Source organism: Agelaius phoeniceus, chromosome 3 (assembly GCF_051311805.1).
Source record: "Agelaius phoeniceus isolate bAgePho1 chromosome 3, bAgePho1.hap1, whole genome shotgun sequence".
NCBI classification, from domain to species: Eukaryota; Metazoa; Chordata; class Aves; order Passeriformes; family Icteridae; genus Agelaius; species Agelaius phoeniceus.
In genome coordinates, this window is record NC_135267.1 from 95,392,022 (window position 1) to 95,418,224 (window position 26,203).

A 26,203-nucleotide genomic window follows, 5' to 3' on the forward strand; every position below is an offset into this window, starting at 1 on the left:
TGTGGGCTTGGATATGTCATGTCTAGTATTTTTGTCCTGTAATTGGTGAATTTGATTGATGATTGCAGGCTGCAACCAGGCTCTAAACTCCACAGCACTGCTCACTGCCTTCTCATTTAGTTTTCAAGGAACTTTCATTTTCCATGCCTCTCTCATACAGAATTGACATTTACCAGGGGCCTGAGCTCCTAAGCCTGGGGTGCCTGTGGGTGGGAGGATGCAAGGCCGAGTAAGACCTCACTCTAGTCATGGCTTTCAGAGAATTAGGTTGGAAAAGACCTCTCAAATCAAACTCATGACTGAGCACCACCCGGTCAACTAAAGCAAGGCACCAAGTGCCACATCCAGTCTTTCCTTAAACACCTTTGGGGATGATGACTCCACCACTTCCCTGAACAGTCCATTCCAATGTCTGATCACCATTTCTGTGATGGAATTCATCCTAAGGTCCAACCTTAACCTCCCCTGCTGCAGCCTGAGGCTGTGGCCTCTTGTCCTGTCACTCGTTGCGACACCGACCCGCACCTGGCTGCACTCTCCTTTCAGGGACTTGCACAGAGCCATAAGGTCACCCCTGAGCCTCCTTTTCTCCAGGCTAAAACCCCCTCTCCCTCAGCTGCTCCTCACAGGACTTGCGCTTCCAGATCCTTCACCAGCCCCGTTGCCCTTCTCTTTATTTAAAGGCGGGGGTCGCGGCGGCTCCCCGTTCCTTTCAAACCGCCCCAGACGACAGCGCCGGTGCCGCGGCTCCCGTGCCCCAGGCGTGACGCGGCTCCCGGGGCGGGAGGGCCCCGCCGGCCCCTTCCGGGCGCGTCTCTGCCCGCGGGCGCTGCCGGCTCCTCCCGCCGCCGTCGGGCCGGCCCCGCCTCCTGCACCGGCCGCGTTCCGACACCGCTCGGCGGCCTGTCGGCCCGCGCCGGCCCCGCTCCTCCCGCCGCTGCTGCCATGGCCTCTTCCGCCCCCGGCCGGGCCTGAGCGCCGGGAGCCCGTGAGGCCTCAGCCCGCCCGGCCGCCGACCCTGCCCCGGCCGCCGCTGAGAGATCCCCCGCCGCCTCCTTCCCCGCCGCCTTCGCCGGGCTCCGCCGCTGCTTCCCCCGACCGCGAGGTCCCGGCGGGAGGCGGCGGCGGGCGCCGGCTGGAGCAGGCGGCGGGGAAGATGGCGGGGAACGGCGGCGGCTTCGCCGGAGCCGGGAGCGGGGAGATCATCCAGCTCAACGTGGGCGGCACCAGGTGAGCGGCCGGGCCGGGCCGGCGGCGGCGGGCGAGGGGCGAGCAAGGGGCAGCGCCCAGCGGCCCTGCCGAGCCCGCCGGGCCGTGGCGGGGGTTCGTGCCTGGGGCTGCCCCGCCGGGCACGGCCGGGATGAGCCTTCCCCCAGCACTCTGCGGGGCCGGGGGTACCCCGGGCAGACATGGGGCGGGTTGGCAGCTCCGCGTGGTGTCTGCCCGTGGTGCCAGGGCAGCCTGCTCTACATACACCTTAGAGACTACGGGAATCCGGCTTCCTCAGGGATAGAAGCTTTGCCCTGCTGTCATATGCGTAGGCTGCTAGTGAACAGTCTGTGTAGCAGCCTCAGAGACTAAAATATTAAAATCGCTGATACGATACCGCTGGTATCAACGAGAATAAAGAGCTGTATTGTTTTCAAATGTACGCTGGAAGTGTGGAAGCTGGCAGATGTAGAGGTTTTGGCAGGCTGAGGCAGAGAATTGTGGGACAGCTGTAGTCAGAATCTGCGTGATAAACAGTGCAAACATTCCTGTCAAAATGCTCAGGCATGAAATCATTCAGATCACTGTAGCTCGAGGAAACTGAAGTAATGTGTTTTCCCAAGTAATGTGCACAACGTGGAGACAGCTATAAGTAGTAAGAACTACTACTGCTATTTTAAGAATTTTCTTGCATTACTCAGAGCATGGACTCGATCTTTTCACTAAATTGTGTGCTGCAGCCTTTCTTAAACTGGAGTGCCGTAGAAATCAATGCAGAATTCCTTTGCTTTAGTAAGACATTAGAACCTGGTTCAACCCAGAGAAACTGTTTGTAACTTGCGCAGGCGAAACTCACCTGTAATGATACTTTCAGGATAACTTTGATGTAGGCTTGGACCAGATTTCATGTTATGCTGCATAAGGTTCTTCAGTGAACTCTGTATCTGAAATTACAGGCCAGTTTAGCTTTTAGGATTTTATTACCTGTGGAATCTTAAAGCTGCTTTCCTTATTAAATGCCTCTGCAGAGAAGAATTATGGAAAGGCGGTAATCAGGGAAGAAATACACACCCTCAGAGGGCTTGCCTACACCGAGAGGTGGGAAGAATGAGGCAAATTAGTCAACATTTGGATGTAAGCCGTAGGAAATGTGTGCATGGATATTTCCCCTTTAATAGAGAGACTGTACTGTAGTACTCCTGTGTGAGAAGTTTTGGTCTTTTGCAAGCTCAGCTTCCCTTGTAGTGCCCATGTCCTTTGGAAACTATACCTGAGCCATGTTTTTCAGTTTGCAAGGGCAGGTGACTCTTAGCTGATAGTGGAGTGGAAGATGTGCACAGCAAGTGGGTGAGAGTAGGGTACTGTACACGTTTCCTCCTCTTCAGTAGTTCTCATTACTCTCACTAGAAACCTGAAACTATTAGTGTTGTTTGTAGAATTGTATGAGAGGAGGAAATGAGCACTCCCCTCTATTTCTGACACAAGTTATACTGTGGAGCACATACTAGAGAGACCCAGCTTTTCCATGCTCAGACACGAGGTCCCCACTGCTCCCTGGGATGGTCAGGACTTCTCTCCTGTGTGTGATGGCTCTGTCACTTCTGGTCACAACTTCAGTGAATTCCTTTACGGTGAACAAAAAGTCTATTGCAAGTTAATGTTCACAGAAATTACTGTATCAATTTGGGTGAATTCTTTTGACTCTGTATCTCCCTCTAGTTATAATGTAACCCTGTACAGAAAATAGACTTTGAAAATGGTAGTTTTGTAGCTTTCACTTGTCACATCTGTTTCCAATTACCTATATTTTCTTTCAAATAACTTTAAGCTGTCATATGCTTAAGGGTCTTGTGAGGATTTTGCCCTGGATTTGCCTAGTTTTCCTTATAAGAGGTCTGTCTGACCACTGCATGGAGCTGCAGATACACCGATGCATGTAAATGTTGCTGGCTGAGCTTCTTTCTGCATCTGGAAAGGAGGACTCTGGCTGTTTACATAGATTAATGCCTATGGATTAAAAGTTCTAAAGTATATGTTAGTATGAGCTGTTGCTTACTAAACTAGTACCATAGTACTAAATTATAGACAGGAAATCCTGGGGCTGTCTGAACACACTGATAAAATTGAAAGAGGATGATGGTGATGCTGCATCAATCCTTATAGTAACAAGCAGTATCTGGATTAATTCTGGATCAAATTAATGTAATTCATTGTTTTCACATGCTATTATATCGTTAAATGTATCATCCCTTACTCTTAGACAGAGGTAGTGACCTGTATTACTGATAAGAAAAGCTGAGCAAAAGTACTTAGAAGGAGATTAGAGAAGCGGTTTTTATTTTTTTCAGGAAAGGCTTTGTGCATGCTTGTGCTTAGAACACTGACACTGTAGCTTTTCTGTTAAGAACAGATTTGCCATTGTTATGTTTGCAGTGAGCAAATGCACAATCCATGTTTTATATAGTTCCACATAGCCTCTGTGTTTCTGCCTCTTAGGGGGCATAAAGTAATGAGGATGGGGTTTGTTTACTTGCCCCCCCCCTTCCCCCCCAAACCTGGAAAATACTAGCAGTGAAAATTATATAAATTATGACTAAGTATTTTCATTCAAAAATATTTTGTATTTTGTAATCCTGTACTAAATGGCAAGTTGCAATGGAATTTTACTTTTGCATATCCTTTTTGTTTTCCATTAATGAAGAGGTCACCAGAGGTTTCTTAGTCATGGCACTAGTAAGAGGATATGTACAGCCAGAGAGTGATGCAGAGCATGAGCTCATTGTCCAAGCTGCCAGTTCAGTTGTCTTCCTTCATGTTAAATCAGAACCAGAAGTAGTATAAAATAATCCATAGTTATTTATTATGTAAAGTACTGTCTGGCATCATAAGTAATATTATCATTTGTATTATTTCACAATATGATTCAGAATCAAAAATGTTTTTTTCTTTTAACTGTTATTGTTATTGCCCCTCCCTCCTCCCCAAGAGGGGCCCAAATACCAAAATGGCAAATAATTCATGTTCCTATAAAATATTAACTTGAAGCTCACTGTAGTCTTTTGCAGTGCATAATGTAGCGCCCTTTCAGTCCTAACTAAGAGCAGCAAAATAGCGTGCAGTTATTGACAAATAAACCACACTGATGATAAATATATATTTTACTGTTAGGGTTTTGTGTGTGGAGCAGTGTTTGGGTTTTGTGGAAGGTTTTTTGCAAGCATTAATGTTGAAGTGTGGGAACCAGGAAATACAGGATGTTTGGGACAGTGTGTTGCAAACATATGAGGAATGTTACTTTTGTGGTCTCCAGATGGTCCTGCTTCATGCTTAAGGACAATCTGTGCAAAGAATCTGCAACTTCTGACTTGTTGCAGGTATTTTAAACATTTCAAACTTCCCAAACCTGTATGATATTAGCTTTGTAGGACAAACCAAGGAATTTTAGATAAAGCAGCCTTGCTTCCAATTTTGCAGTTGATTCTGAACTTGTAACTTTGTTTTCATAGGTTCAGCACATCAAGACAAACACTGATGTGGATTCCAGACTCATTTTTTTCCAGGTATTTGTAATATATCATCACATTCAACAAACACAAATTAACAGTCTTTAAAAAAAAAATGTTCTCAGTTCTTAATTTATGTTGTAAATCATATTAGTGCTTTTCCCCCCATCTCAAGCAATGGGACAGATTAATTTGAAGTAAGCTGTTACCAAGAGGCATCTTCTTGCTTGAATGTATCCATGGCATCTCCTCATATGTGCTGAGGAGCTGTCATTTTTAGATGGAGTATTGTGGAAATAACTTCCAGTTCTGCAGGAAAGGGACATGCCACTGGCTGTGACTCTGTTTCCACTTGTGATATTACTGGCCATATGCATTAGCAGTGCCTTTAACATTTTTGGTTTGGTTTAGAGTTTTTTTGAGTTATTGCTCTACTCTGAGTTACCTCAAAGTTTTGAGGGTTTTAACTTGTGATGCAGAAGCTGTTGAATTATTGAACATCCTCTGTTTACATCAGTGCCATTACTAGTTCTGCAGGTTTGTATTTTGTTCTGCAGCTGCTGTACCTCTATCACTCCAGTTAATCCTAAAGCCACAGAGGAAGACCTAAATGATGGCAATTTTTCTTCCTTACATTTAATTTTTATATTCTAGATGTCTTTCCCAATAAAAGCCTAGCAGCTGACATATGCAGCATTTCCTGTTCCTATTTTACTGAAATGTTCAGATAAATGAAATGCCAGGGAAATGTCACCTTCTTTGAGACATGCAAGGAATGGAACGAGGAGGAATTTCATGCTACTCCCCAGTCTCAACACAAAATATGCTAAGGAGTTGTTCTGAAAGTTATCCAATACTGAAAAATCTCAGATAATTGTCATCCAGAATCAAATGAAAGCTGTTGGTGTTGGTGCCCATCTTACCTGTAAAATGAGATTTTGACATTGTGTTTTATATGGGTCTGGAGAAAAAATACTTTGATCTGATGGGGGAAGAACTTTGAAGTAGAATTGTGTAAAAATGAACTCATGCCACTTTTGTCCAGTAAGTCCTTACACACTGGGTTGTTTACTCATCATTTTTGCTTCAGCAGCTTTTACCAATTTAACTAGATTTTAACAAACTACACAGCCCTCTAAGGGCCTGGGAAAACTTTTTCATCCTTTCAGGCTATTTTCTTTGGAGATCCGAAGGTCATTATGATGCAGCTTTGAGACTTTCCTTAGGTGTGCATACACTTCTCCTTTGTCCAGGAGAGATATCTCACTCCTCCAGCATTCTGGCTGCTTTGTTTGCTCTGATAAACTGTGTTACCAAAAAGTAACCAAGGAGAGCTAACTGACCCAGAGAGTGTTCCTACCCTGTGTTTGTGTCAATACATTTCTGGGGGACATCTAATGAAGATTTCCTGTTTTTCAGTTTGCTGAGCGGAAGAATTTCAACACTAAAGGATGAAACTGGTGCTGTGAGTAATGACGTGCTGTAACTCATTAATTCAGTGTTATGCTTTTGGTTAGGTTCTCTCCTAAAGCATTTTCACTGTGGGTGCTAATGGAATTACAGTGCCTGAGTCAGGCTAAACTTTCATTGAAAATGAGTGACACCTCTGGCTTTCTTGCTTATCACCTTTGTTTCAAGCTAAGGGAAACTGAACAATGTTCGTACTTCTATGCTAATTATGCATTATATAGGTAATGCAGAAATAGCAACTCTACTTGTCTTAAACAGAGCAAATGCCAATTGCTCTGTATTGCAGTGAGGTGTGATTTTCATTAGACAGGCATTGCATGTGTTGTTGAGTAAAGCAACATGGAAATGTCACTTTTTTTTTTTTTTGGCAAAAACATGTAGCCATCACCATTTCGGTCTGTGGTATGATATTCCTAAACAGGAAACTATAATGACAGTAATCTTGTTGAGCAATAGTAAGGTACCCAAGTACTTTGCTAAAATTGTAGAGTTTTGATGGTAATTTAATTTAAAAAAGCCAAAACCTATCTTGAGATCTTATTACAGTTACTGCATATTGAACACATGCTAGAAAGTGAAAGCATCCATTGTCCTTTCTGGAGACTAGAACCTAAAGAGCAGATTTATTAAGTGGCATCTATTTGCAACAGTGTTTGTATATATGTCCTATAGGAATTCATTAGTGGACAGTAGAATAATGAGAACAAAGAAGAGGCTCAAAAACTTTGAGTTTTGTTTATCTGCTCACTTCCTCATCTTCAACTCCTCTTTCCCACATTGAGCATAAAATAGTACTTTAGCTGATGGTTGCTCCATAACAGTACTCAAGGACAGAAATTTTTCTTTGCAGATATTTATTGATCGAGATCCAGCAGCATTTGCACCCATTTTAAATTTTCTTCGCACAAAGGAGTTAGACTTACGGTAAGAAGTTCATTTCGATCCAAAATGAGTCTTCAAGTGATGAATATTTTATCTTACTCGTCTAGTTGGGTGCCTGGTATGTGGCTCAGCTCCCTCACAGATGTTGGACCAGGCCTAGAGTATATGTATGTCGTGGTGGAAACAGAAATGGTGGCATTCTGTTTTGTTAGTAGATTCTTGTAATGTAGACCACTTCTTGCAGTGTATTTCTTTATTGTTTCTCTATCTTTAATTTAATGAAAATTGAGTCAAATTAAGATCACTTTAAAATCTCAAACATCAGCATGTTGAATGCATTTTGTGGTAATTCTATAAACAGTTAGGTAGCTTGATATTTAGATTTGTAATATCCAGTTGTATGCAAGCATTTATATTCAAAGTATTAGCTCACTTTGTTCTTGTTGATTTATGGTTTTTTCCTATTTCTCTAGGGGAGTGAGTATTAATGTTCTCAGGCATGAAGCTGAATTCTATGGAATCACTCCTTTAGGTAACATTTTTTTTCCTTTATGTGAGCTCATCTTATAATTATTATTGTAGTAATGGTCTACTGACAAATCCTGGGCAGTTGTGACCCTGAAGATTTTCAAAGTAAAAGGTTTTAAAAATGGAAGGATATTTGAGATAACGTAATGTTTTCAAGGAAGTGAAAGCTGAGGTCATATCTGGGTTTCCTCCTTAGTGAGAAGATTGCTACTATGTGAAGAACTGGAACGCTCGTCATGTGGCAGTGTCCTTTTTCATGGCTACCTACCTCCTCCAGGTATTGTAGTCATGGTTGCTGTCACTTGTGATCTCTGTGCTGTAACAAACAGCATGTTTAGAATACTGGGCAGGGGGATGTGGCATGTTAGTACTAAGCAGGCTATGTTTGGTTGTAGACTAGAGCAGAGGTTCTTCAGGAGCCTTTCAGTTTAATGTCATCAGCATGGGGTGCTTTCTTCTTTCTGAATGTAAAGTACCTTGGGTGTCCTATTGCCTAGTGACAAATCACCACTAATGAGCTTTCCTTTACCAACATGAGTACCTGTTAGACCTTTAAAATTCTCTGTAGAGATGAACGCATTTCATGTATTAATCAGAAGTCTAAAGGATATCTTGCCAGTTACTGACAAGTTTTCTGAAGATAATTCCTTAGATGGTGAATGTCAACCTAGAGAGCAAAAGCATTTCCTGTTTCAGTGTTACAGTATTGCCTGTTTCTTGTAGCAGATAAATTAAATTTTCATCAAAATGCACAAGTGTTAAAGTATTTCTAAAGTGAACTAACATCTGTTCTATTGCTGAAGTTTAAGGAGGGACACAAACCATTTTTTTTTTTAAATAGGCATTCCCAGCCGTAAGATAAATAATACTACTGGGCCACCGACTGACATCAGAACGGGTCAGAATGAGAGTGAGATGCATGGAGGTGGTGTCCAGCCTACACTTGCTGGTACGGGGGAAGGTACAGTCCGACTAGGTGAGGAGTGGCAGCTTTAAAACCAAAGCAAATTGCAAAGATGCTTGTCTCTGGGAAAGAAGAGCTGTGTGGCTGTAGCTGGTTTAAATATGCTATTCTGTGATTGCCTGGTTAAAATTGCTGAATGCTTAGTTAAAGATTACTCCCTATACAGTATTGAAGGCTCACTACTTCACAGTCCAGGTGCGAGGCTTGAGAGAAAGGCAAATCAAAGTTCTTCGTGCAGTCTTAGCATGGCCCCTTAGACAAATGCCTTATATTGTACTAAAACCATAATCAAAACCAGAGTGGCCACTGTCTCTTTGGTCTTTTTTCAGGGCCTAATTCTTGCTCTTCTACCTCTTCCTTGTTCTTGGTGCCTCACTTGCCCTGAAAGAGTCAAGTTTTTAGAGTAAAGGTAGTCTGCACAGAAAAACTGTAAGTGAGATAGACCTGAATTCTGTCATTTTTCAGCTTTTGACTTTGCAAGCAAAATGATGCTGTTAGAAGTGTTGTATTTCTGTCATAATCCTGTAAATCATAGCAGTGTTAGGAAAATCTAGACTATGTTAAAGGGAAATCTATGTAATATGAAAGAAGGGTATGAATTGCTGATTCTTAGTGAGCTGCTAGAAGTTTGGAAACAGGCAGCCCTGGGTAAAAGGAGGTAAAAGGTGCATTCCTCAAGCATTAGTTCTGTAGCATACCAAAGCTGTGAGGAGCAATACTGCGAACTAGAATCTTGCTGAAAATGATTATTAAAAACTTAATTATCAAAGTTTCTGTTGCACATCCTAGCAGAGAGCTCTATCCTGTTATAGATGTCTCTGCTCTTCTAATACTTGTCACTTGCCTCACTTCAGCTTTGTTGTTTTCAGGATTTCCTGTGGACCCACGCAAAGTCCTAATAGTAGCTGGCCACCACAATTGGATAGTAGCTGCCTATGCCCATTTTGCTGTTTGCTACAGGTAGGAATAGAGTTGCCTGTCAGTTTACAGGAAGCTAAAAAAATCATTATTATTGGCTAAGAGCAAAGCAAAATTCTTACTCTGAAATAGCAGTAGATAAATGCATTCAGTCTCATCCTACAAATATGAGTTGCTGCTTTTTTTTTGGTGAAAATAAAAAGCTTGATAGGAACTCAAATTTTGCTTTGATGTCAGTATTGATACTGTTAGAAAAGTTGCAAATTGACTCTGATACAACTATTTTAAAGCAGGCCTTTCAGTTGAAAATTAATTTTAAAAGTTTTCCTGCCGTGAGTTTGGAAACAGTCTGTGATGATACACTGTCAAGGAAGCTGAAACAGTTAATGAATTTTTTTGCTACATAATTTTGCTACCTTGTCTTCATGTTTTTTTAGCTGAGCAGATCTGTTAAACACTCGCTACTTCACTTGGATGGCTGAAAAATGTCGTCAATGTCTAGAAAACAAACTGGGTTTTTTTTAAGATCAGGTGAAGATAAGCAACACCTCCACATTACAGAAGCTGTCTTTAGTTCACATCTCATAGTCTTAATTTAATTGGTGGCTGTCTTTCAGATAGAAAGTAATGTTTTAACAACAGCTGTTGCCCAGACCAATCTAACATGGTTGTCATACTGTGGTTCAGAAAAAGAGGGGAGAAGATTGTAATGTGAACAGCTTCTTTCTGCTTACTGCCAAGCTAAAGCCATATTTGCTGCTTATTCACTCTCTAAAATATTAACTCAGTTCCTTAAACTTTGTAACTTTAATCACATCTAACTTACATGCACCACTGCAAATTTTTTTGGCTTTAATTTGTATTAAATGTGTATTCCCTTGCTCTGCTTAATGTTTTTGTCTGACAGAGAAAGAGGCAATGATTGGCAATTGGTTTTGTGCTAATTGTCCCCTTTTTAGGATTTTATCTCTGACTGTTTTCCTTGGTTGCTAGCTCACTTTTGAAAGATTCTGCCTCTTTCCTGCTTGGTAAACTACTTAACAAGACTTTTTGCCAATGAAATTATGTCATTAGTGATGCTTTTGATGAATCATGTCAGACTTGAATGGCTGGTGAGAGAGGGTGCAGGTCAACATGCCAGTTTAAAGTGCTGCTTTTCTTCTCAGAGACTCAAGGTAGCAGTCTTGTATTCTTTTTTCTTCCAAAACTTGAAGGAGCTCTAGGAATACAATGGTGGAATTTTCCCTCCTTCCTTCTTCTAGATCAAAGTACAGGGCATCTTAAAGATAATTTATTTTTTTTTAATTTTGAAGTATGACAAAAGTCTTTTAAAATTTGATTATAAGGTTTGCGATAATGTCTTTGTTGCATTCAAAGTCTTGCTACTGCAATTGTGCTCTTAAATCTATTCATTACAACTTCTGTATGGTGCTTCAGCTCCAGGCAGGATGCAACACTGAAGTGAAATAATGGCAGCAATGCTAAAAAGTACACATATCTTTTTGCTTTTAATTTTCTATAACTTGACTGCAGAGATCTAGTCTGCTTTAGCTCCATTGCAAAGTATCTAAATTATTGCCTGAATTTAAGTAAGATAAATTGTGCCTACACTATTTAAGTCTTCAAAATGCACAGGAAAGTTATTCTCTAAAAATAAAGCTTGCAGTCAATTCAGTATTATCTGCTTACAGTACACCATAAATAGAAAATGTGTCTGGAGAGGAGAGTTTTATGCTAAAGCATGATTTGATTTCTTGCATGATATATAAGGAGATTAACAGAGTTTTCCTCTAAAGTCTTACACTGAATGTCATTATCTAGTGTTTGTTAGCCCAAGCTTTTGGCTTCATCTTGTAACTTTCATATCAGATGTGCTTATATTAAGAAAAAGCCCAGTAGCTGCAAAGCACTGAAATAATATGCAATATCAGACTTCAAAATGGGGAAAAATGCAGCTCTTGTAGACTGTAGTTCTTCACTAGAATTTGAAGTTTGTGGCTTAGACTGTAAGACTGAATCATCCACACTGGTTCAGGATCAGCCTGGGCTATCTGTTCCTGAGTCTCTGACATCTGCTCCCTGTTCTCCCCTTTGCCCTTCCAGAATCAAAGAGTCATCTGGGTGGCAGCAGGTGTTCACCAGTCCCTATCTGGACTGGACCATTGAGCGGGTGGCTCTCAATGCCAAGGTGGTTGGAGGACCTCATGGAGACAAGGACAAGATGGTTGCAGTTGCCTCGGAGAGTAGCATTATCTTGTGGAGCATTCAAGATGGTGGTAGTGGCAGTGAAATTGGTACATATCATTACCTGTTTTTTTTTTCTTTTGTGTGTGTGTCTAACTAGAAGGAAGTCTGAGACCTTGTTTTGAGGTATGTGTGATTTCTGGTGTTCAGTATTCACTTTCATGGATTGACAAAACAAGCTATAGTGCAGCAACCTGTTAAATTGTTTTAACTTCCTTCAGTTCTGCACCAGGAATCCTGTCTCAAAGTCAGAGATGGAGAATAAAAGAGCACTGAGTAACCAATACTTACTGTTCAGTTTGAGGATTTGTGTATAAATTCAAATTAAGAGTTTAAGTTTTCCCTAGACCTGAACTAAGCCATTACACAAAAGAACTAAGCTTTGGAGGTGGAAATCTACAGATACAAAGTGATTCTGCTCTTTCCTTTCCTTTGTGTTATTAAAGCCACATTTTTACTTAGAGATGACAAAAATACTTCAGTTCTCTGTCGAATGTGGTTCATAAATGGAGTGTGGAAGATGAAAATTTCTTGAGTTTATATCTTGGGTGTCAAGATAGGAAAAAAGCCCACACTATTCCTTTAAGCATACAGGAATTACTGCTTATACACCTTGGCACTGAAGGACACACAATTGTACGCTTTAGAAGCAGCAAGAAGACATTTCCTGAAGTAAATATTCCCTGGTACTGCCTGATGGCTTGTCTGAGTCATTGCTGTTCAAATATAGGGCAAATTTGGGAGGAACTGAAGGGAACAGGATTTACAACTTCCTCTAGCCTAATCTCTGGTGTTTGAATAGCCACTGCTATACCAGTAATGTCTGTTTCCTCTGGCACTGGATACTGCTAACAAAGTGTGACAGCAGTCTGGTTATGTGAGCACTTTTCTCTGAAACTTAATGCTGAGGTAATTTATTATTAGATGTATTTCCAGAATTGAAGCCTTGAGAATTATAGTAGCCATAAATTAAAGTCAAAATTACCAATTTCAAGTTTTGACCCATGTGCCTTTAAAGAAGAGCTTATTTGACAGATTCTCAGGCAATTTCTAGCTATATTAATGGATGTTGCATTTTTTTTCCCTGCATGAATGTGTGAAAACACTAAGTCATATTTGAAGATGGGGAAAGGCAAAGGTCTTGTATGAGCTGTGTACTGCTCTTTTACTTGTGGCTCTTTGAGTTCTTATATATAATCATGGTCAGCAAAATGGAAAAGGAGATTCCATTGTATTTTTAAAAAAATACAAAAGGTGTGTCTAAGAGTTGAATATGAAATTATCTCCATTAAATGCAGTGAGTAATTATCAGATCTGAGAAGCCTTTTCTTTTCCTTTGCTCATGTTGACTGAATCTTAAAGACAGGGAAGAGTTGGTGTGACAGCTGTACTCCTGTAACAGGCATTGCTTTAAGCACTCTGCCATTACATTCCTCCTGCATTTTCTGGTTTCATTAGCTGCTTGTGGTACCTTGGGATTTGCAGTAAGATACAAGAAGCAGCATCTTGGATTTTTTTAAAATCAAGTGCAAAGGAGACACAAAAAACCATAAGTGGACTTTTAGTTCAAATAAAAACTCTAAAATATGCCAGTATCGCAAAGTTCTGATAGCTTAGCCTATGACTGAAAATGGCAACAAAGCTGAAGCAAGGACTTTTGCTAACCAGGCTGTACTGCATTCAAGTGACACTGTGAAACAGAGTAATTCCACTTGGGGCTGGAGGAGGGGGGAAGCAGACAGAAAGTGCCTGCGGGATGAAATTCTCAGTCAGACTGACATTGACCAAAATGTACTGCTGTTCTTTTGGATAATAGGTCATGCTGATTGGTTTAAAAAATGCTTGTGTTTAATAGTTGTAACTTGAACGTAGCCGTTTTGTTTCCTTGTGGAGACAAATGCTCACAGTGCTGCTTTGTGTTAGAGATACAGTACATTGCTGTCATCTTGTGAAAGAAACTACTTGTTCCAAACAGTTGCTGGAGCCTGGCAACACCATCCCCAGCAAATTGTGTGGGCTGGCATCTCTGTGATAGAGCTCTCCCAGAGCGCTTTCTTCCCTTTCCATATTACTTACATAAGACACTGCTGCCGGCTTGCTGCTGTAAGCACTATTTTACTGAGAGGGACCCTTAGGACAAGAGCCTGTCATTACATATAGTGTTGTCTCCCCTGTGGACAAGTCTCAAGATTGTTGAGCCTAAGCAGGACTGACACTTCAAATTCCTCCAGACCATTCAGGCTGTCTTCCTTGATTTCCTTGAACCTTGTCCTTCTCTGGAGTAATCAATTCTAGTTGTTTCTGTGGATTTTTTATTACTGCCTTTTTCATGTGCCCTGTACTGCTGAATCTTATCTGCATTGAATGATTGTACTGTGCCCTGGAAAATGGTTTAGCACCATAATTAAAACAACTTCCTCAGATTCCTTCTTGGATATTACAGAGGGCTGATTCTTGTGTGGGAATGACAATCTGTTAATTTGAATTTGTCCTAAACAATGTTGAGGAATTTTCCAGCTATTGGATACTCTTGTTTGGACAACATCTATCTGCTACAGTTAAGGTATATTAGTGAGAAGTAATATAAATATATAGAGTGAGCAGGATGCAATAGGAAATTTGTGAGTGAAGCTTGACACTTTGGTGTTGTAATGTATCCCCAGAATTTTTGTACTTACCAGGCAGAAAAACATAGCCTAGAAGTATTTACAAACCAAGTTAATTACAGGGCTGGTTTGCTGGACTTCATAGCTGGCAAACTTGAAAATTACCTCAGACCTTTTGAGTATGCTGTAACTGTTAAATGCATGGCCAATAAGTAGTACAAAATGTAGTATGCTATCCAAGTTCACAGTTCAGTTTAAGTTATTCATGTGGGATCTATGATGAGACTTGGAAGCTCTAAAGAAAGGATCAATTTTGTGGAAGGCCTCAGATGTCAGGGTCAACTACAACCACAGCCATCAATGCCTGTCAAGAGCTGCACTGTGCTGATTTTTATTAAGTGAAATGTTCTTGATGACACATTTCCCTTACTTGGAAGGCCAGCATTTATTTGCTGGTAAGTTTTATCTTCCAAATTTGAATAGTATGTGATGATTGGAAACTACTTCCCTGTATAGCTTCACGTTTTAAGAGCCTGTTAGCCTGTACTCTCTGCTTATGGACTGCAACCAAATAATGAATCTGGGAATGGAAAGAAAGTAGGCTTTTGCAGGCTGCTTATTTGTCTGAGTTCAAGTATTTCTACTAAAAGAGAAATTAGAATGTATTTAAATATGGTCACATTTGAGTTGTTCAGTCTTTTCCAAAGAATAAGGCTGAAGCCTTGTAGTCATACTTAATTCCTGAAATCCATTTTCAAAATATTTTTACTTGACTGGACTTACCAAAAAACCATCATCAAGAATTTGTAATATTTTAACAGGTAATTGCAAACTAGTATGTCACAAATTTGCAAAACCCGTGAAATTACTGCTTCTTAAATGATGCTTCATAGTCACAGCTAAATTAAAACCCACAAAACAACAAAAATTTCTGTTTGCTGTAATATAGTTTATTTATTTTAAAGCCATTGGAGAACTTGATGGCTGTAGAAAAATATTTGTATATTTCATAAGAGCTTTTGAGCTTCTCTTGCCTCTTTTCTCCTTTCCAAACAATGATGGTATTAGCAGAGATGACATCACAATGCCATTCATTGGAACCCAGTTTACTGCGTGCATGGTGCCTCACCGAGCACACTGCAAACCCAGTTTTGGCTGTTCTTTACTTGCTACTGGAATAAATGTAATTTGATAATAATGGAAAGATTCCATTGTTACTGTGCTTTTCTCTTTATTTTAGATGAGCTTCACAGCCTCTTCATTTTTTGCAGGAGTGTTCAGTCTGGGAGTGCCTGTAGATGCTCTCTTCTTCATTGGCAACCAGTTGGTGGCTACAAGCCATACAGGGAAAGTTGGAGTGTGGAATGCTGTGACTCAGCACTGGCAGGTCTGTTCAATGTTCCACATCACTTTTTACAAGCTGGAATGCCTCTCTAGTAAAAAGAGAATAAAATCATTTAAAAGCATGTGGGAAATGCTAATCACAAGGTTTTCAGCCGAACTTGTGTTATGAAGTTTATCACCTGGGTATTGTGCCTGTGAAAAGAATGTTGACTTGTTTGGTGTTGCTAAGTATGCTTTTTAGGCTTTCAAATGAAAGGATGTTGTGTGTTTTGGGGTAATACATGTCAAGTACCAGTGTATTTAAACTTCTTTATGGATTACTAACTTTGTAAAAAGTTCATTAGCATCATAGGAAAAAAAATCATGGGGAATATGTGACAGCAATTTCCGGACCATCTGAAAGAAAACAAGGCAGTTTGGTATCTGGGGATCTTCAAAGATGCTTTACAATAGGAGACTCTTTGTCAACAGAAATACATGACTGTACTTAATGATGTCTGTCTTGTGTGTGGATGCTTCTGGCTGCACTGATTCTTGTTGTCCGAATGCACACTAAATAGAGAGATCCATGGAGTCAATATGAGTCTGAGAAACAGTCCAGCATTCAAATAGCAAAGCTTGTGATGCAGCTGGATGTATACGTTTGTGGCACAAAACCTGGATGCACTGAAAATCCCAAAAATGTCTTGCAAATCTCAAGAGGCAGCACTGACCTGAGGCTGCTGCACTGTTTGCTGACTGAGTTCTGATTTGACCTTTAAGTGACAGTACTGGTAACAAATAACATAGATAATAGGTGTGGGATAACTCTGCTTCTGCATCAGAGGCAGGTTACTATGGCCTTGAATCAAACAAAACATTATTTAAAGTTCTACTGATGCCTTTCAAAATCTTCTGTTAAGGAACAACTTAATGCTATGTGGCAAGCTGGTGTTTAACAGTATTTTCTAAAGGAACAAGTAGTAAGAAAAAAAACCTGCTGTCCCATTCATCATCTTTGTTTTGGGGGGAGCCACAGAAATCTTTCTGATCACCTGAATAGTTTCTCAGCTTGACTGACTATTCCTTTGGTGAAAGCATTTCTTGTTGAAGAGTAGGAAATCTTTGAGAGGCTTATATACCAGTCTATATTGTCTACATATATACCAGTTTATATTGTCTATAAAACATTTTGGATGGTTTTTTTCAAGAGGGTGAGAATAGCTCCTTTTATAAACAAACGAAGTCAACCAAACACAAAACTAACAAAACCCACCCACATAAAACCAAACCAACAAACAAAAAACCCAAAACAATACCATTTCAAGGTGCTTTCTGTATCTTGGGCTCTGTTGCTAGTAAAAAAAACCCAACCCACAAATGTCTTCCTGTAGATTTTAATATCCCTTTAGAACACATTTTTTCTTGAAGAACCCCATAAAGATGTAAAGTGGCAGGGTTAATCTTGAAATTCTTAATGAGAATATCTGATATGTAACTGACTGCTTTCTATGAGTTGTCCACAGCTCTGGACTTAGGATGCAATCATACTTCCTTCAGTGAGAGAGGTTTTTGTAGAACAGTGTGCTGATGCTCCATTTCAGAACAACAACTTCATCTTCTTTCAGGCTGATGTCTTTCTAAGTTCTACTTTTATTTGTGCAAATCTATTCTTCCTTATGTGGTGATCTCTGATGTATTACACCCTGAAGATGTAATTCTGATCTCTGCATCTTATTAGTTTTTGCATCTTCTTCCCTTCTTGGAGATTTTAGCAGACTACTGGGGTGGTTTCCCTAATACTTATTCCTCTAGCAATGTTCAGTTGCATGCTAAAAGGAGGAGAAGGAGGGTGTGGGTGCTAGATACATTAGTAATGGAATTCTTAGCAAAGGAGAGCTTAAAGGAAGCAGAATATGAAGTGCTATAGAGTAAAAGGTAGCATAAAGTAGAGTGGGACAGAAAATCCTACTAGGCAAAGTGAGGACTCTCACTGGCCACGCTTTACTGTTATACAGGGTTGCTCTAATGTTGTTTCCTAATGAAAGGTCACATCTTGGCAGATGCAGCTGCTGAATCATCTCTAGTGTTCCTATCTAGGAACACTAAGCAATTCTCCCTGCTGCAGAAGGAAGGAAGATAAAATGTTTTAGGGGCTTACAGACCATCCTTAAGTTAGGAAGGGGTACTGGTTTAGGGTCCAATCTCTTTGGGATGTGGGGAAGTTTCTTTGGTTGGTTTGTTTGCTTTTATCCGGCTGAGTCATTGTAAGTATTTTGCATTTTTCAAGTCTCTGTAGCAATTGGAAGGATGATGCTGGTCAGAGAGAAATGAGAACTTAGGCTGAAATGTCCATTAATTAGTATTCAAGGTCTATTAAGTTAACTGACTGAAACATAGAGTACAGGACAGATACCATGACACTGTGCATGTTTGAGTGCTCTGGATAAAATGGGTTTTGGCTTTTTCCTCCTCAGTGCTGAAGCAAAAAATAATTGTTCGAAATAGGACATTTTACCTAGGAGAAGCTAAACTTTTTCTTTGCTTGAAATCTCTGTCCCAGTTGGAGGAATAAGCACTCCTTTTAATCCTAGAGGGTAAAGAAAGGGCACATGTAGTCTCTCACCTTGAGTTGTAGACCAGTAAGTAAAATATGACAGGGCTGTCTTCCAGTTTGCTTGGTGTCATTGTGTGTTGGAAATGAGAAACTGTAATGGAACAAGAATTTTTATCCTTCATTATATATCTGCTAGAGGCAGAGATTTCTATAGTTTGGCAGAGTGATAAAACATAGAATAAAAGAAGGCATAGATTGGTAACATCTAGTTCCTTGGTCCAGAAATCTCTTAAGGACTTGTCAGAAATGGAAGAAGGGAAAGGACAGAAAGAGTGAAACACACTCACTGGCAAATGGGAAAAAAAATCTACTTTTGAAGACATGGTGTAGGTGCAACTCTCGAAGCTGTGTTCCTTCACACAGAGAAGGATCTCCCAGAGCAGTTATGCTGATTTGTCTGCTGAACTCCAGGACTTCAGATCCAGTTTGGTAGAGGAATACTTCAAGAATGCCATTGTACATGCAAGTGTGTGCACAATGGCTTCAGTCCAGTTCCAAATTCAAATGATGTTCAACAAAACACACCAAAAATGTCTGAAAACTGAGGAAGTAACAACTTAAAGTCCTGATTTATTATTTTTTCCTTTCTATTTGTGTTAGGTTCAGGATGTTGTTCCTATCACAAGCTATGATACTGCTGGGTCTTTCCTGCTGCTGGGCTGTAACAATGGTTCTATCTACTATATAGGTAAGAAATGGGAGCAAGGTGGAATAAAAAGGAGGTGCTACTGTTTTTTTGTTACACTCTTTAGTTGACTTAAGTTGCATCAGAACAACTCTGTCTAATGAGAGTAAATGTCTCCTCCCCACAGACATGCAGAAGTTCCCACTTCGAATGAAAGACAATGATCTTCTTGTGACAGAATTGTACCATGATCCCTCCAATGATGCTATAACAGCTCTCAGTGTCTACCTCACACCTAAAACAAGTCAGTATTCTACCACTGTCTCTTCACTGAGAGTTTGTTAGAAATGTGCTTTTCTGTTTTCTAAATGGACATTTCCTATTTCCTATTTCCTTTTCTGTGATGCTTAGCAGGGTTAAAGGTAGACCTTGATGTAAACAAAGAATTTTTCTTCATTTATCATCTTCAAATGAATGATGAACACTAGGCACAGCTGTTTTCCCTTACACCTGTCATCTGTATAAATAGGTATATATACTTACATGTATTCCTATATTAATGCTTGTGCCTAATGTATCTTGGTAGGTTTTAAGCTTTTTGCACCAGAGAGGTGCTTGGGTTATGAATTGTATTTGCTGAAATAGTTTGTGCTGGACTGGGCAAGGGGGAGACACAACCCTGCTGCTGTGTCTGACTTGATAACCAATAAGCTAAGAAACATTTCCATATGCAGCTTGATGATGCTTTTTTAAATTATGGTGCAGTTATCTTTTAAATTAAAAAGAGAAACAATAGCAACAACAAAAACCCAAAGCAAAGTAAAATTCAAAAGAGCCCAGACTGGGAGAAAGTTGTTACTTTCACATAATAATATGGATACCACAGTGACTTTTAAAATTGTAATTCTTTCTTTGCTTTGCTTTCCTATTTGCCTCCAACTAAAGCAGAAAAATAAATGTTACATGGCACCTATAGACCATATCACTGTGAGGAGTGCCAAAATATCTGACTATATGACTTCCTCCATTTCTTCTTTGAGGAGGGAGGAGAGAATGGGAAAAGAGGCTTTTGTTAAGACACTGTTGAAGCATATAGTATGGAATCAAACAAACCTGGGGTCATTTTAGTGGCAAAGTGTTTATGGGAAAATAATGAGTGTTTAAAAAACATAGCTGTCTTACTGTGGAAGCTTGGAAATACTGCTTTCTGCTGTCTCCTTCCCTGGCCCCCAATAAGCCTAGCTTTTATTCCTGGGGGAACAACTGTGCTCTTGCTTGTTGTAGGTGTAAGTGGCAATTGGATTGAGATTGCATATGGCACCAGCTCTGGAGCAGTGAGGGTGATTGTGCAGCACCCTGAGACAGTCGGGTCTGGCCCTCAGCTCTTTCAGACCTTCACGGTTCATCGAAGCCCTGTCACGAAGATCATGCTCTCAGAGAAACACCTCGTGTCAGGTAATGTGTGCACAGATGGGTACTGTTCGTTCTCCCTCCTCCTGAGCAATGCAGTATTTGTATGCTATGCTCTATAACTTGTATCATTCCCACATGTGATAGAAATGAGTTGGACAGATGTGGGGATAAGAGAAGGGCTGGATTTGCTTGGATCCTCTTTCTTAAAGTAAGCTTCCTTCAAAGCCTTTAGCAGTTGATAGGCCCAAGTTTTATTTGACCACATACTAGAACAACTCACTCTTTCATTTGTGTCTTATTTGAAGGTTGCCATTTGTTGAAATAAAAGGGCTTGTAAACAAATGTATCTATGTGAAGTTTTATTGTTGTGTGCAGGTCCTTCAGCACTAGTTTTCTTTTAACAGCCTTTAAGGAGCTTTCTGGGCTGCAGCAAAATGTGTACCATCTCCTCCTGGGCCCTAGAAAAAGCCTTCCTATGACTTCAAAGGGCTGTCTCTGTTTCTTTTCTCTGCAGTCTCCCAGTGTCTGTTGTGCTATTCTTATGCTTAGGAACGTGTCTTACTTGCAGAGAAGATGCAGTCACTCCTTCCTCTGTAAAAATCTATTTCATCTAGAATCCAGCAGCCAGGGCATGGCAGAGAACTGGTCTACATCTTGCTGCTGTCCTGTTATTTAAAAAAAAGGAACAGGAACATGGTATCCGATTATACTGCAAATAAAGAGCCCAGAGGTCATCTGTTCCCCTGCAAGTTGCTGCTAAACCCTCAGTACCAGGAGAGGGCACATCTCTATGTACAAAACTGAGTTCATGAATGAATTCAATGGAATAGGGCTGTTGTGTGAGGAGGGTTCTGCTGCCAGGCTGCTCTCATGACATCTTGTCCTAGCATCTGCACACAGGGGACTGAAAGGGGCTGTAGGCTATTAGTGCTACACCAGACCTTAGTCTGGTGTTGCACCTATCTCAGTTTTTTGAATTTCTGAATGAAGAAACAAAACTATTAGAAAACAGGACATCAGCAAGAATTTGTAGACTGTTAGAAAATTGTCTGGAGATGCTGTGTGACCTCACATTGACTAAATTGTTGATCACTCAGTCTTGAAATACTATCCATACACATGATCATTAGAGAAGTTTATCTGAATGTTTTGTAATCCCTTGTAAATGCCTATCTTTTCCTTTCTAGTTTGTGCTGATAACAACCATGTCCGGACATGGACTGTGACTCGGTTCCGGGGTATGATTTCCACTCAGCCAGGCTCAACCCCTCTTGCATCATTCAAAATCTTATCCCTGGAGGAAGCAGAGAGTCATGGCAGTTACTGCTCTGGAAATGACATTGGTAGGATGTCTCTGGTTTGTGCTGTGCCTGTACCTTCACTAGTCATATAATGGTTTAACAGACCTTCAGCCCTATAACATGCAAGATGATGGGTGTAAACTCTTATGCACTGCTCTCCCTTTGAAACGATGGCAAGGATCTGTAAGATTCACTTGGAGTTGTTACTTAGGCTATAGAGAGTGAGTGCACTTAAAGGACTTACTCTGAATGACAGAAAAAGAGACAAAAAAAGTCTTTGGAACACAGATACTGTACCTCTCCCTTGAACAAACTGATGTAGCATTTCAGTTCTGATTTAACTAGAAAATGAGAGAAAGCACAGGAGACTGTATTAAGCAGATGAGCATAGCAAACATTTGGTCTACTGCAAATTCTAGTTCACTGTTCAGCTGGAGTTAAACAAAGCATGGAAAAAATTCTTAAATGACTTTGAAGTGGTGACAAAGTTCACTGAAGCCTTGCAACTGCAGAGGCAAAGGGTGCTAGCACATTGCTGTAGCAAGATATACTGAAGGAATGTGTGCTGGTAAATATGGGTAGACAGGTAGTTTAGATTCCTTGGTGGTCTGAGCCTCGCAAATGAACCTTTGATGAATAAGGTGCCCTGTGAACACAGGGTGGGGTCAGTTGCAAGAAATCTGATTAAGCCTTTAGACATGTAGGAGCTGCAAAATAACAAATTACTTACTCTTATTATAGAGACCTAATGTAGGGTTTGTGCTGACATAGTAATTCCTCCAGGAACACACAGCAAACTTTAGAATGTGTGTCCCTTAGAAGAACAAAAGCTGATTTAGATCTGTAGAGACTGCTAACCATTGGATGGCTTTTGCTAGCTACTGGTCATCTTTGGCTTCCTGCTCTTGATACTTTAAAATTGCAGCAGTCATACTCATATGAGTCTGGGTCTTCAGAACTGTTTGGGGGAAAAGTTGAGAGGATTGAAACAAACAAACATGTGATCTTTCCTTTTTTTCCTCTAGGACCCTTTGGTGAACGTGATGACCAGCAGGTGTTTATCCAAAAAGTTGTTCCCATTACGAATAAGCTGTTTGTTAGGCTGTCTTCAACTGGGAAAAGGTACATCCATGTTTTAAGTGGGAAAGAGTCAAGACTAGGCCTGTTCAGGTGGTGATGTCTCCCTGCTCCATGCTGAGTGCATGCAGTTGCACATAACAGCCTTCTATTATGCTCGACACCTCTGGCTGAACTCTGTTTGCATGCCAGTAACAGACCTGTTACTTAATGATTACTATAACCTCAAAGGCTTTTTGAGAAGCCTGATATCAGAGACTCACTTCATGATGGAGCTCACAAAACAAACATTTCTGTGCCTCTACAGAATATGTGACTCTCAACCATGGTACCATACTAACATTTAATTTCAAAACTCATGCTGGATTTGCTGGTGGGAGGGATTATGCTTCTCACAAACAGGCTTCTCTCTTTTTTTGCTTTGGCCTTGAAGATATTAGAACCTTTACAATGGGGGTCCTGTTTTCTAGGTCATCTATTCAATTATTTTCTTAGGCTTGAATTCATAATATTCTACTAACATTGCTGCCAACATAGTAAAAAAAATGTTGTCAAATCCACAGCTGCTTTTCTTCCTGTTAGGCTAGGAAGATGACAAGAGATCAGAAAATGACAATGCATCTCAGTTCTATGCTTCATTTTTGCAAATCTTGCCTAATAATTTTGAATCTGGATGAAAACATTAATGCCTCAACACTATGACTTATTTTGGCACTGCTTGGGTGAAAAGTTCACTACAAACAGCCAGTAAAACAAACTACCCAGAGCATGAGAAGCTTAGTTTTGGGAGTCCTTTTCTTCTCATCACTCCTCATAAGCTGCTCAAATAAAGGGGAAAAAAGTAATGGAGGTCTGCCATGACAAGTGAAATTGCAATTGTGATATTACAAGTTATCTTTATAGATAACATCTACATTACAGATATATCATCTTTGGTTTTTTTTGTATATCTTTTTTTATAACTTTTGTGGTTAAATGTGCTGTTTCTGCAGGTTAGTTTCCTAGAGTGTCTAGCATGTGAAGGGGCTGGTTTCTGTCATTGTTGTGAGAGCCTTAGCTTTCTTATCATTGCAAATAGCAAACGGATATAGAACCATGTGGGGGCTGCCTAATAAACAAGCAATAAGAGTGCAGATGGACTGGGGGTGGGAAGGGATTGTCTGCAGCTGAGCAGTGAGCCAGTCATACAGGGGAAGGGAAGGAATTTCATCTGGAGAAAAGGTCTTTTTTCTGATGGCAAGTTTGGTGCCTTCTCAGAAAATGAATGAACCAGTACTGACTTCAGTCGCCAAATTCTGCCAGGTGCAATTGTTCAGGTAATTTGGGATTTCTCTTCCTGTAGGATCTGTGAGATCCAGGCAGTTGACTGCACTACCATCTCGTCATTTACTGTGCGAGAATGTGAAGGATCCAGCAGGATGGGCTCCCGGCCACGCCGCTACCTCTTCACTGGACATTCTAATGGCAGCATCCAGATGTGGGACCTGACCACAGCTATGGACATGGTTAATAAGAGTGAAGACAAAGGTAAGTTGTGTTATGCCAGGACTGTGGTCTGGTTGTTGTTCGTGTCCTCAGAGGTGCCTGACTGCAGTAAATGGAGTTGGCCTCCTTGACCTGCTCTCTCTCTTGCAGATGTTGGCGGCCCCACAGAGGAAGAGCTGCTCAAGCTGCTTGACCAGTGTGACTTGAGTACATCTCGCTGTGCCACACCCAACATCAGTCCTGCCACCTCAGTTGTTCAGCCCAACCGGCTTCGGGAATCTAATTCCAGGTAAGTCACCAAGGGTGGCACCGGCCACAGACACCAAAGGTTTTGCTTTTCAGGTAGGCAAACGGGTTTGGTGAATTGAAGGCTGTAGCTAAGCCTCTGAATTCATGCCCTAAGTGGCTTAAACTACACACACATACTCCTTGATTTCTACTGGTTTGTATGCATGCAGACTGAAGTATTCTCAGAGAATCTGAAGTGATCTGGTAGCCTTTGTGTGGTGGCTGTGATGAGTGTATTGCTATTTTTTTTGTAGTGGTAATTGCAGTGGTAGGTGGGAGCAATGGTGTGCAGAAGAACTGGCTGCTATTCTCAGCCTAACATCTGCTCTTCTTGTATTTTCTGAAGCCTCCAATTGCAGCACCATGAAACAATCCACGAAACTGCCACGTATGGCTCTGTGAGGCCATACAGAGAAAGCCCCCTCTTGGCAAGAGCAAGGCGGACAGAGAGCTTTCACAGCTACCGGGACTTCCAGGCTTTTAACTTACCCAGCAAAAGCCCAACAGAAAAGGCAGCTGCCGCAAATGGGAATTCAAGCCAGACAGAGGCCAGGAAGGCAACAGCTGAGGGCGGTGCAGCTGAGAGGAAGGCAGTCCAATCAACAGCACTTGAAGTGCGAGGCACAGGTGTGACAGATGCAGGTGGGTGTTGCAGTACAGAGGTTCACCGCCTGCCAGAGAATTCTCTGGATCTCAAAAGAAGAGGACCAGAAGAAGAGAATGAAACCAAAGCAGAAAGCAAAAAGAAAATGGGATTTGAAGGAGCTGGTTTCCTGGGAAGAAAGAAAGTGCCTCTCCTGGCCTCGGCACCAGTCCTTGCTGAAGGTGGGCCTGAATTACCTGGTGCAGCTTCTCCATCACCTACAAAAACAGCTGCTTCACCACGACACCGGAAGAATGACTCATCCTGCCAAGACTATGGCTTGTGAAAATGTGTCTGGTGGCTAAAACAAGGTGCAGGTGCCCTCTGGCTGGTAGTAGGCATGATGTTACATGGTGTGGGTTGTTTCTTGAGTGAGATTTTGTTCTCATATAAATATTCTGTTTTATTCTGTTCAGAATAAAACTTGTAAGGTTATGAGAAAGTTCCTAGCTGCTGCCAAAGCTTTGAAGGGTTGTCCACATCAATGTGTGGCTTTATGTAATGCTCCAAAATGTAGTACGGTACTTGGTCCAAAATTTTGTTGTGCATTCTTGCGTAAATGTGGTCAGGCATGTGATATGTTGTCATTATTTTTGTTTTGGGGAAAGGGACAGTGCTAAAGGAAAACTTGGTTGCTGAGCAGAGGATGCCCTTTAGATGCAGCTGCACATTGCTCAACAGCACTGCTGCTGTCTTGGGTGGATTTTGCCTAATTCACAGAGCTGCCTCTGTAGTCTTGTCTAATGAATGGGATCCTTGCTCTTTATGCTGCTGTCTGATATCTGAAATGTTTTGTGCAGGTTAAGGAGGAAGCTATCCAAAATAGCATATGATTTTGCCTCTTAGTCCAAATAAATTGCCAGAGGAGTGTTGCTTGTACTTTCTGAAAATGTGTGGTATCAGATGATGGATTTTGCTGATTGTGACTGAGAGAATGCATAAAAATATGCTTGGCAGAATACACACAACTGGCAGTCTCTTGAGGGCTTCCTTGTCACTTTCTCTGGAAAAAGGACAGAGATGAATATGGGAGTAGGTTTACTGTCATGGTGTAATAATTCTCAATTACAAGTGCCTTGACATGGTATTTCATACCTGTGTCACACT

General features: G+C 41.0%; 1 protein-coding gene across 1 annotated transcript; it reads left to right on the plus strand.

Annotated features, from left to right (window-relative positions):
• Positions 1–814: 814 nt before the first annotated feature.
• KCTD3 (potassium channel tetramerization domain containing 3) lies at positions 815–26,064 on the plus strand. Its single transcript, XM_054630666.2, has 18 exons — positions 815–1,230; positions 4,716–4,769; positions 6,132–6,177; positions 7,033–7,106; positions 7,538–7,596; positions 7,789–7,869; positions 8,434–8,568; positions 9,426–9,516; positions 11,578–11,768; positions 15,596–15,711; positions 18,865–18,952; positions 19,077–19,193; positions 20,174–20,344; positions 21,490–21,645; positions 22,629–22,725; positions 24,023–24,207; positions 24,316–24,454; positions 24,800–26,064. Exons 1-18 carry the CDS (start codon positions 1,157–1,159, stop codon positions 25,380–25,382), a joined length of 2,457 nt encoding a protein of 818 aa, XP_054486641.1. The 5' UTR covers positions 815–1,156; the 3' UTR covers positions 25,383–26,064.
• The last annotated feature ends 139 nt before the right edge of the window (positions 26,065–26,203 follow it).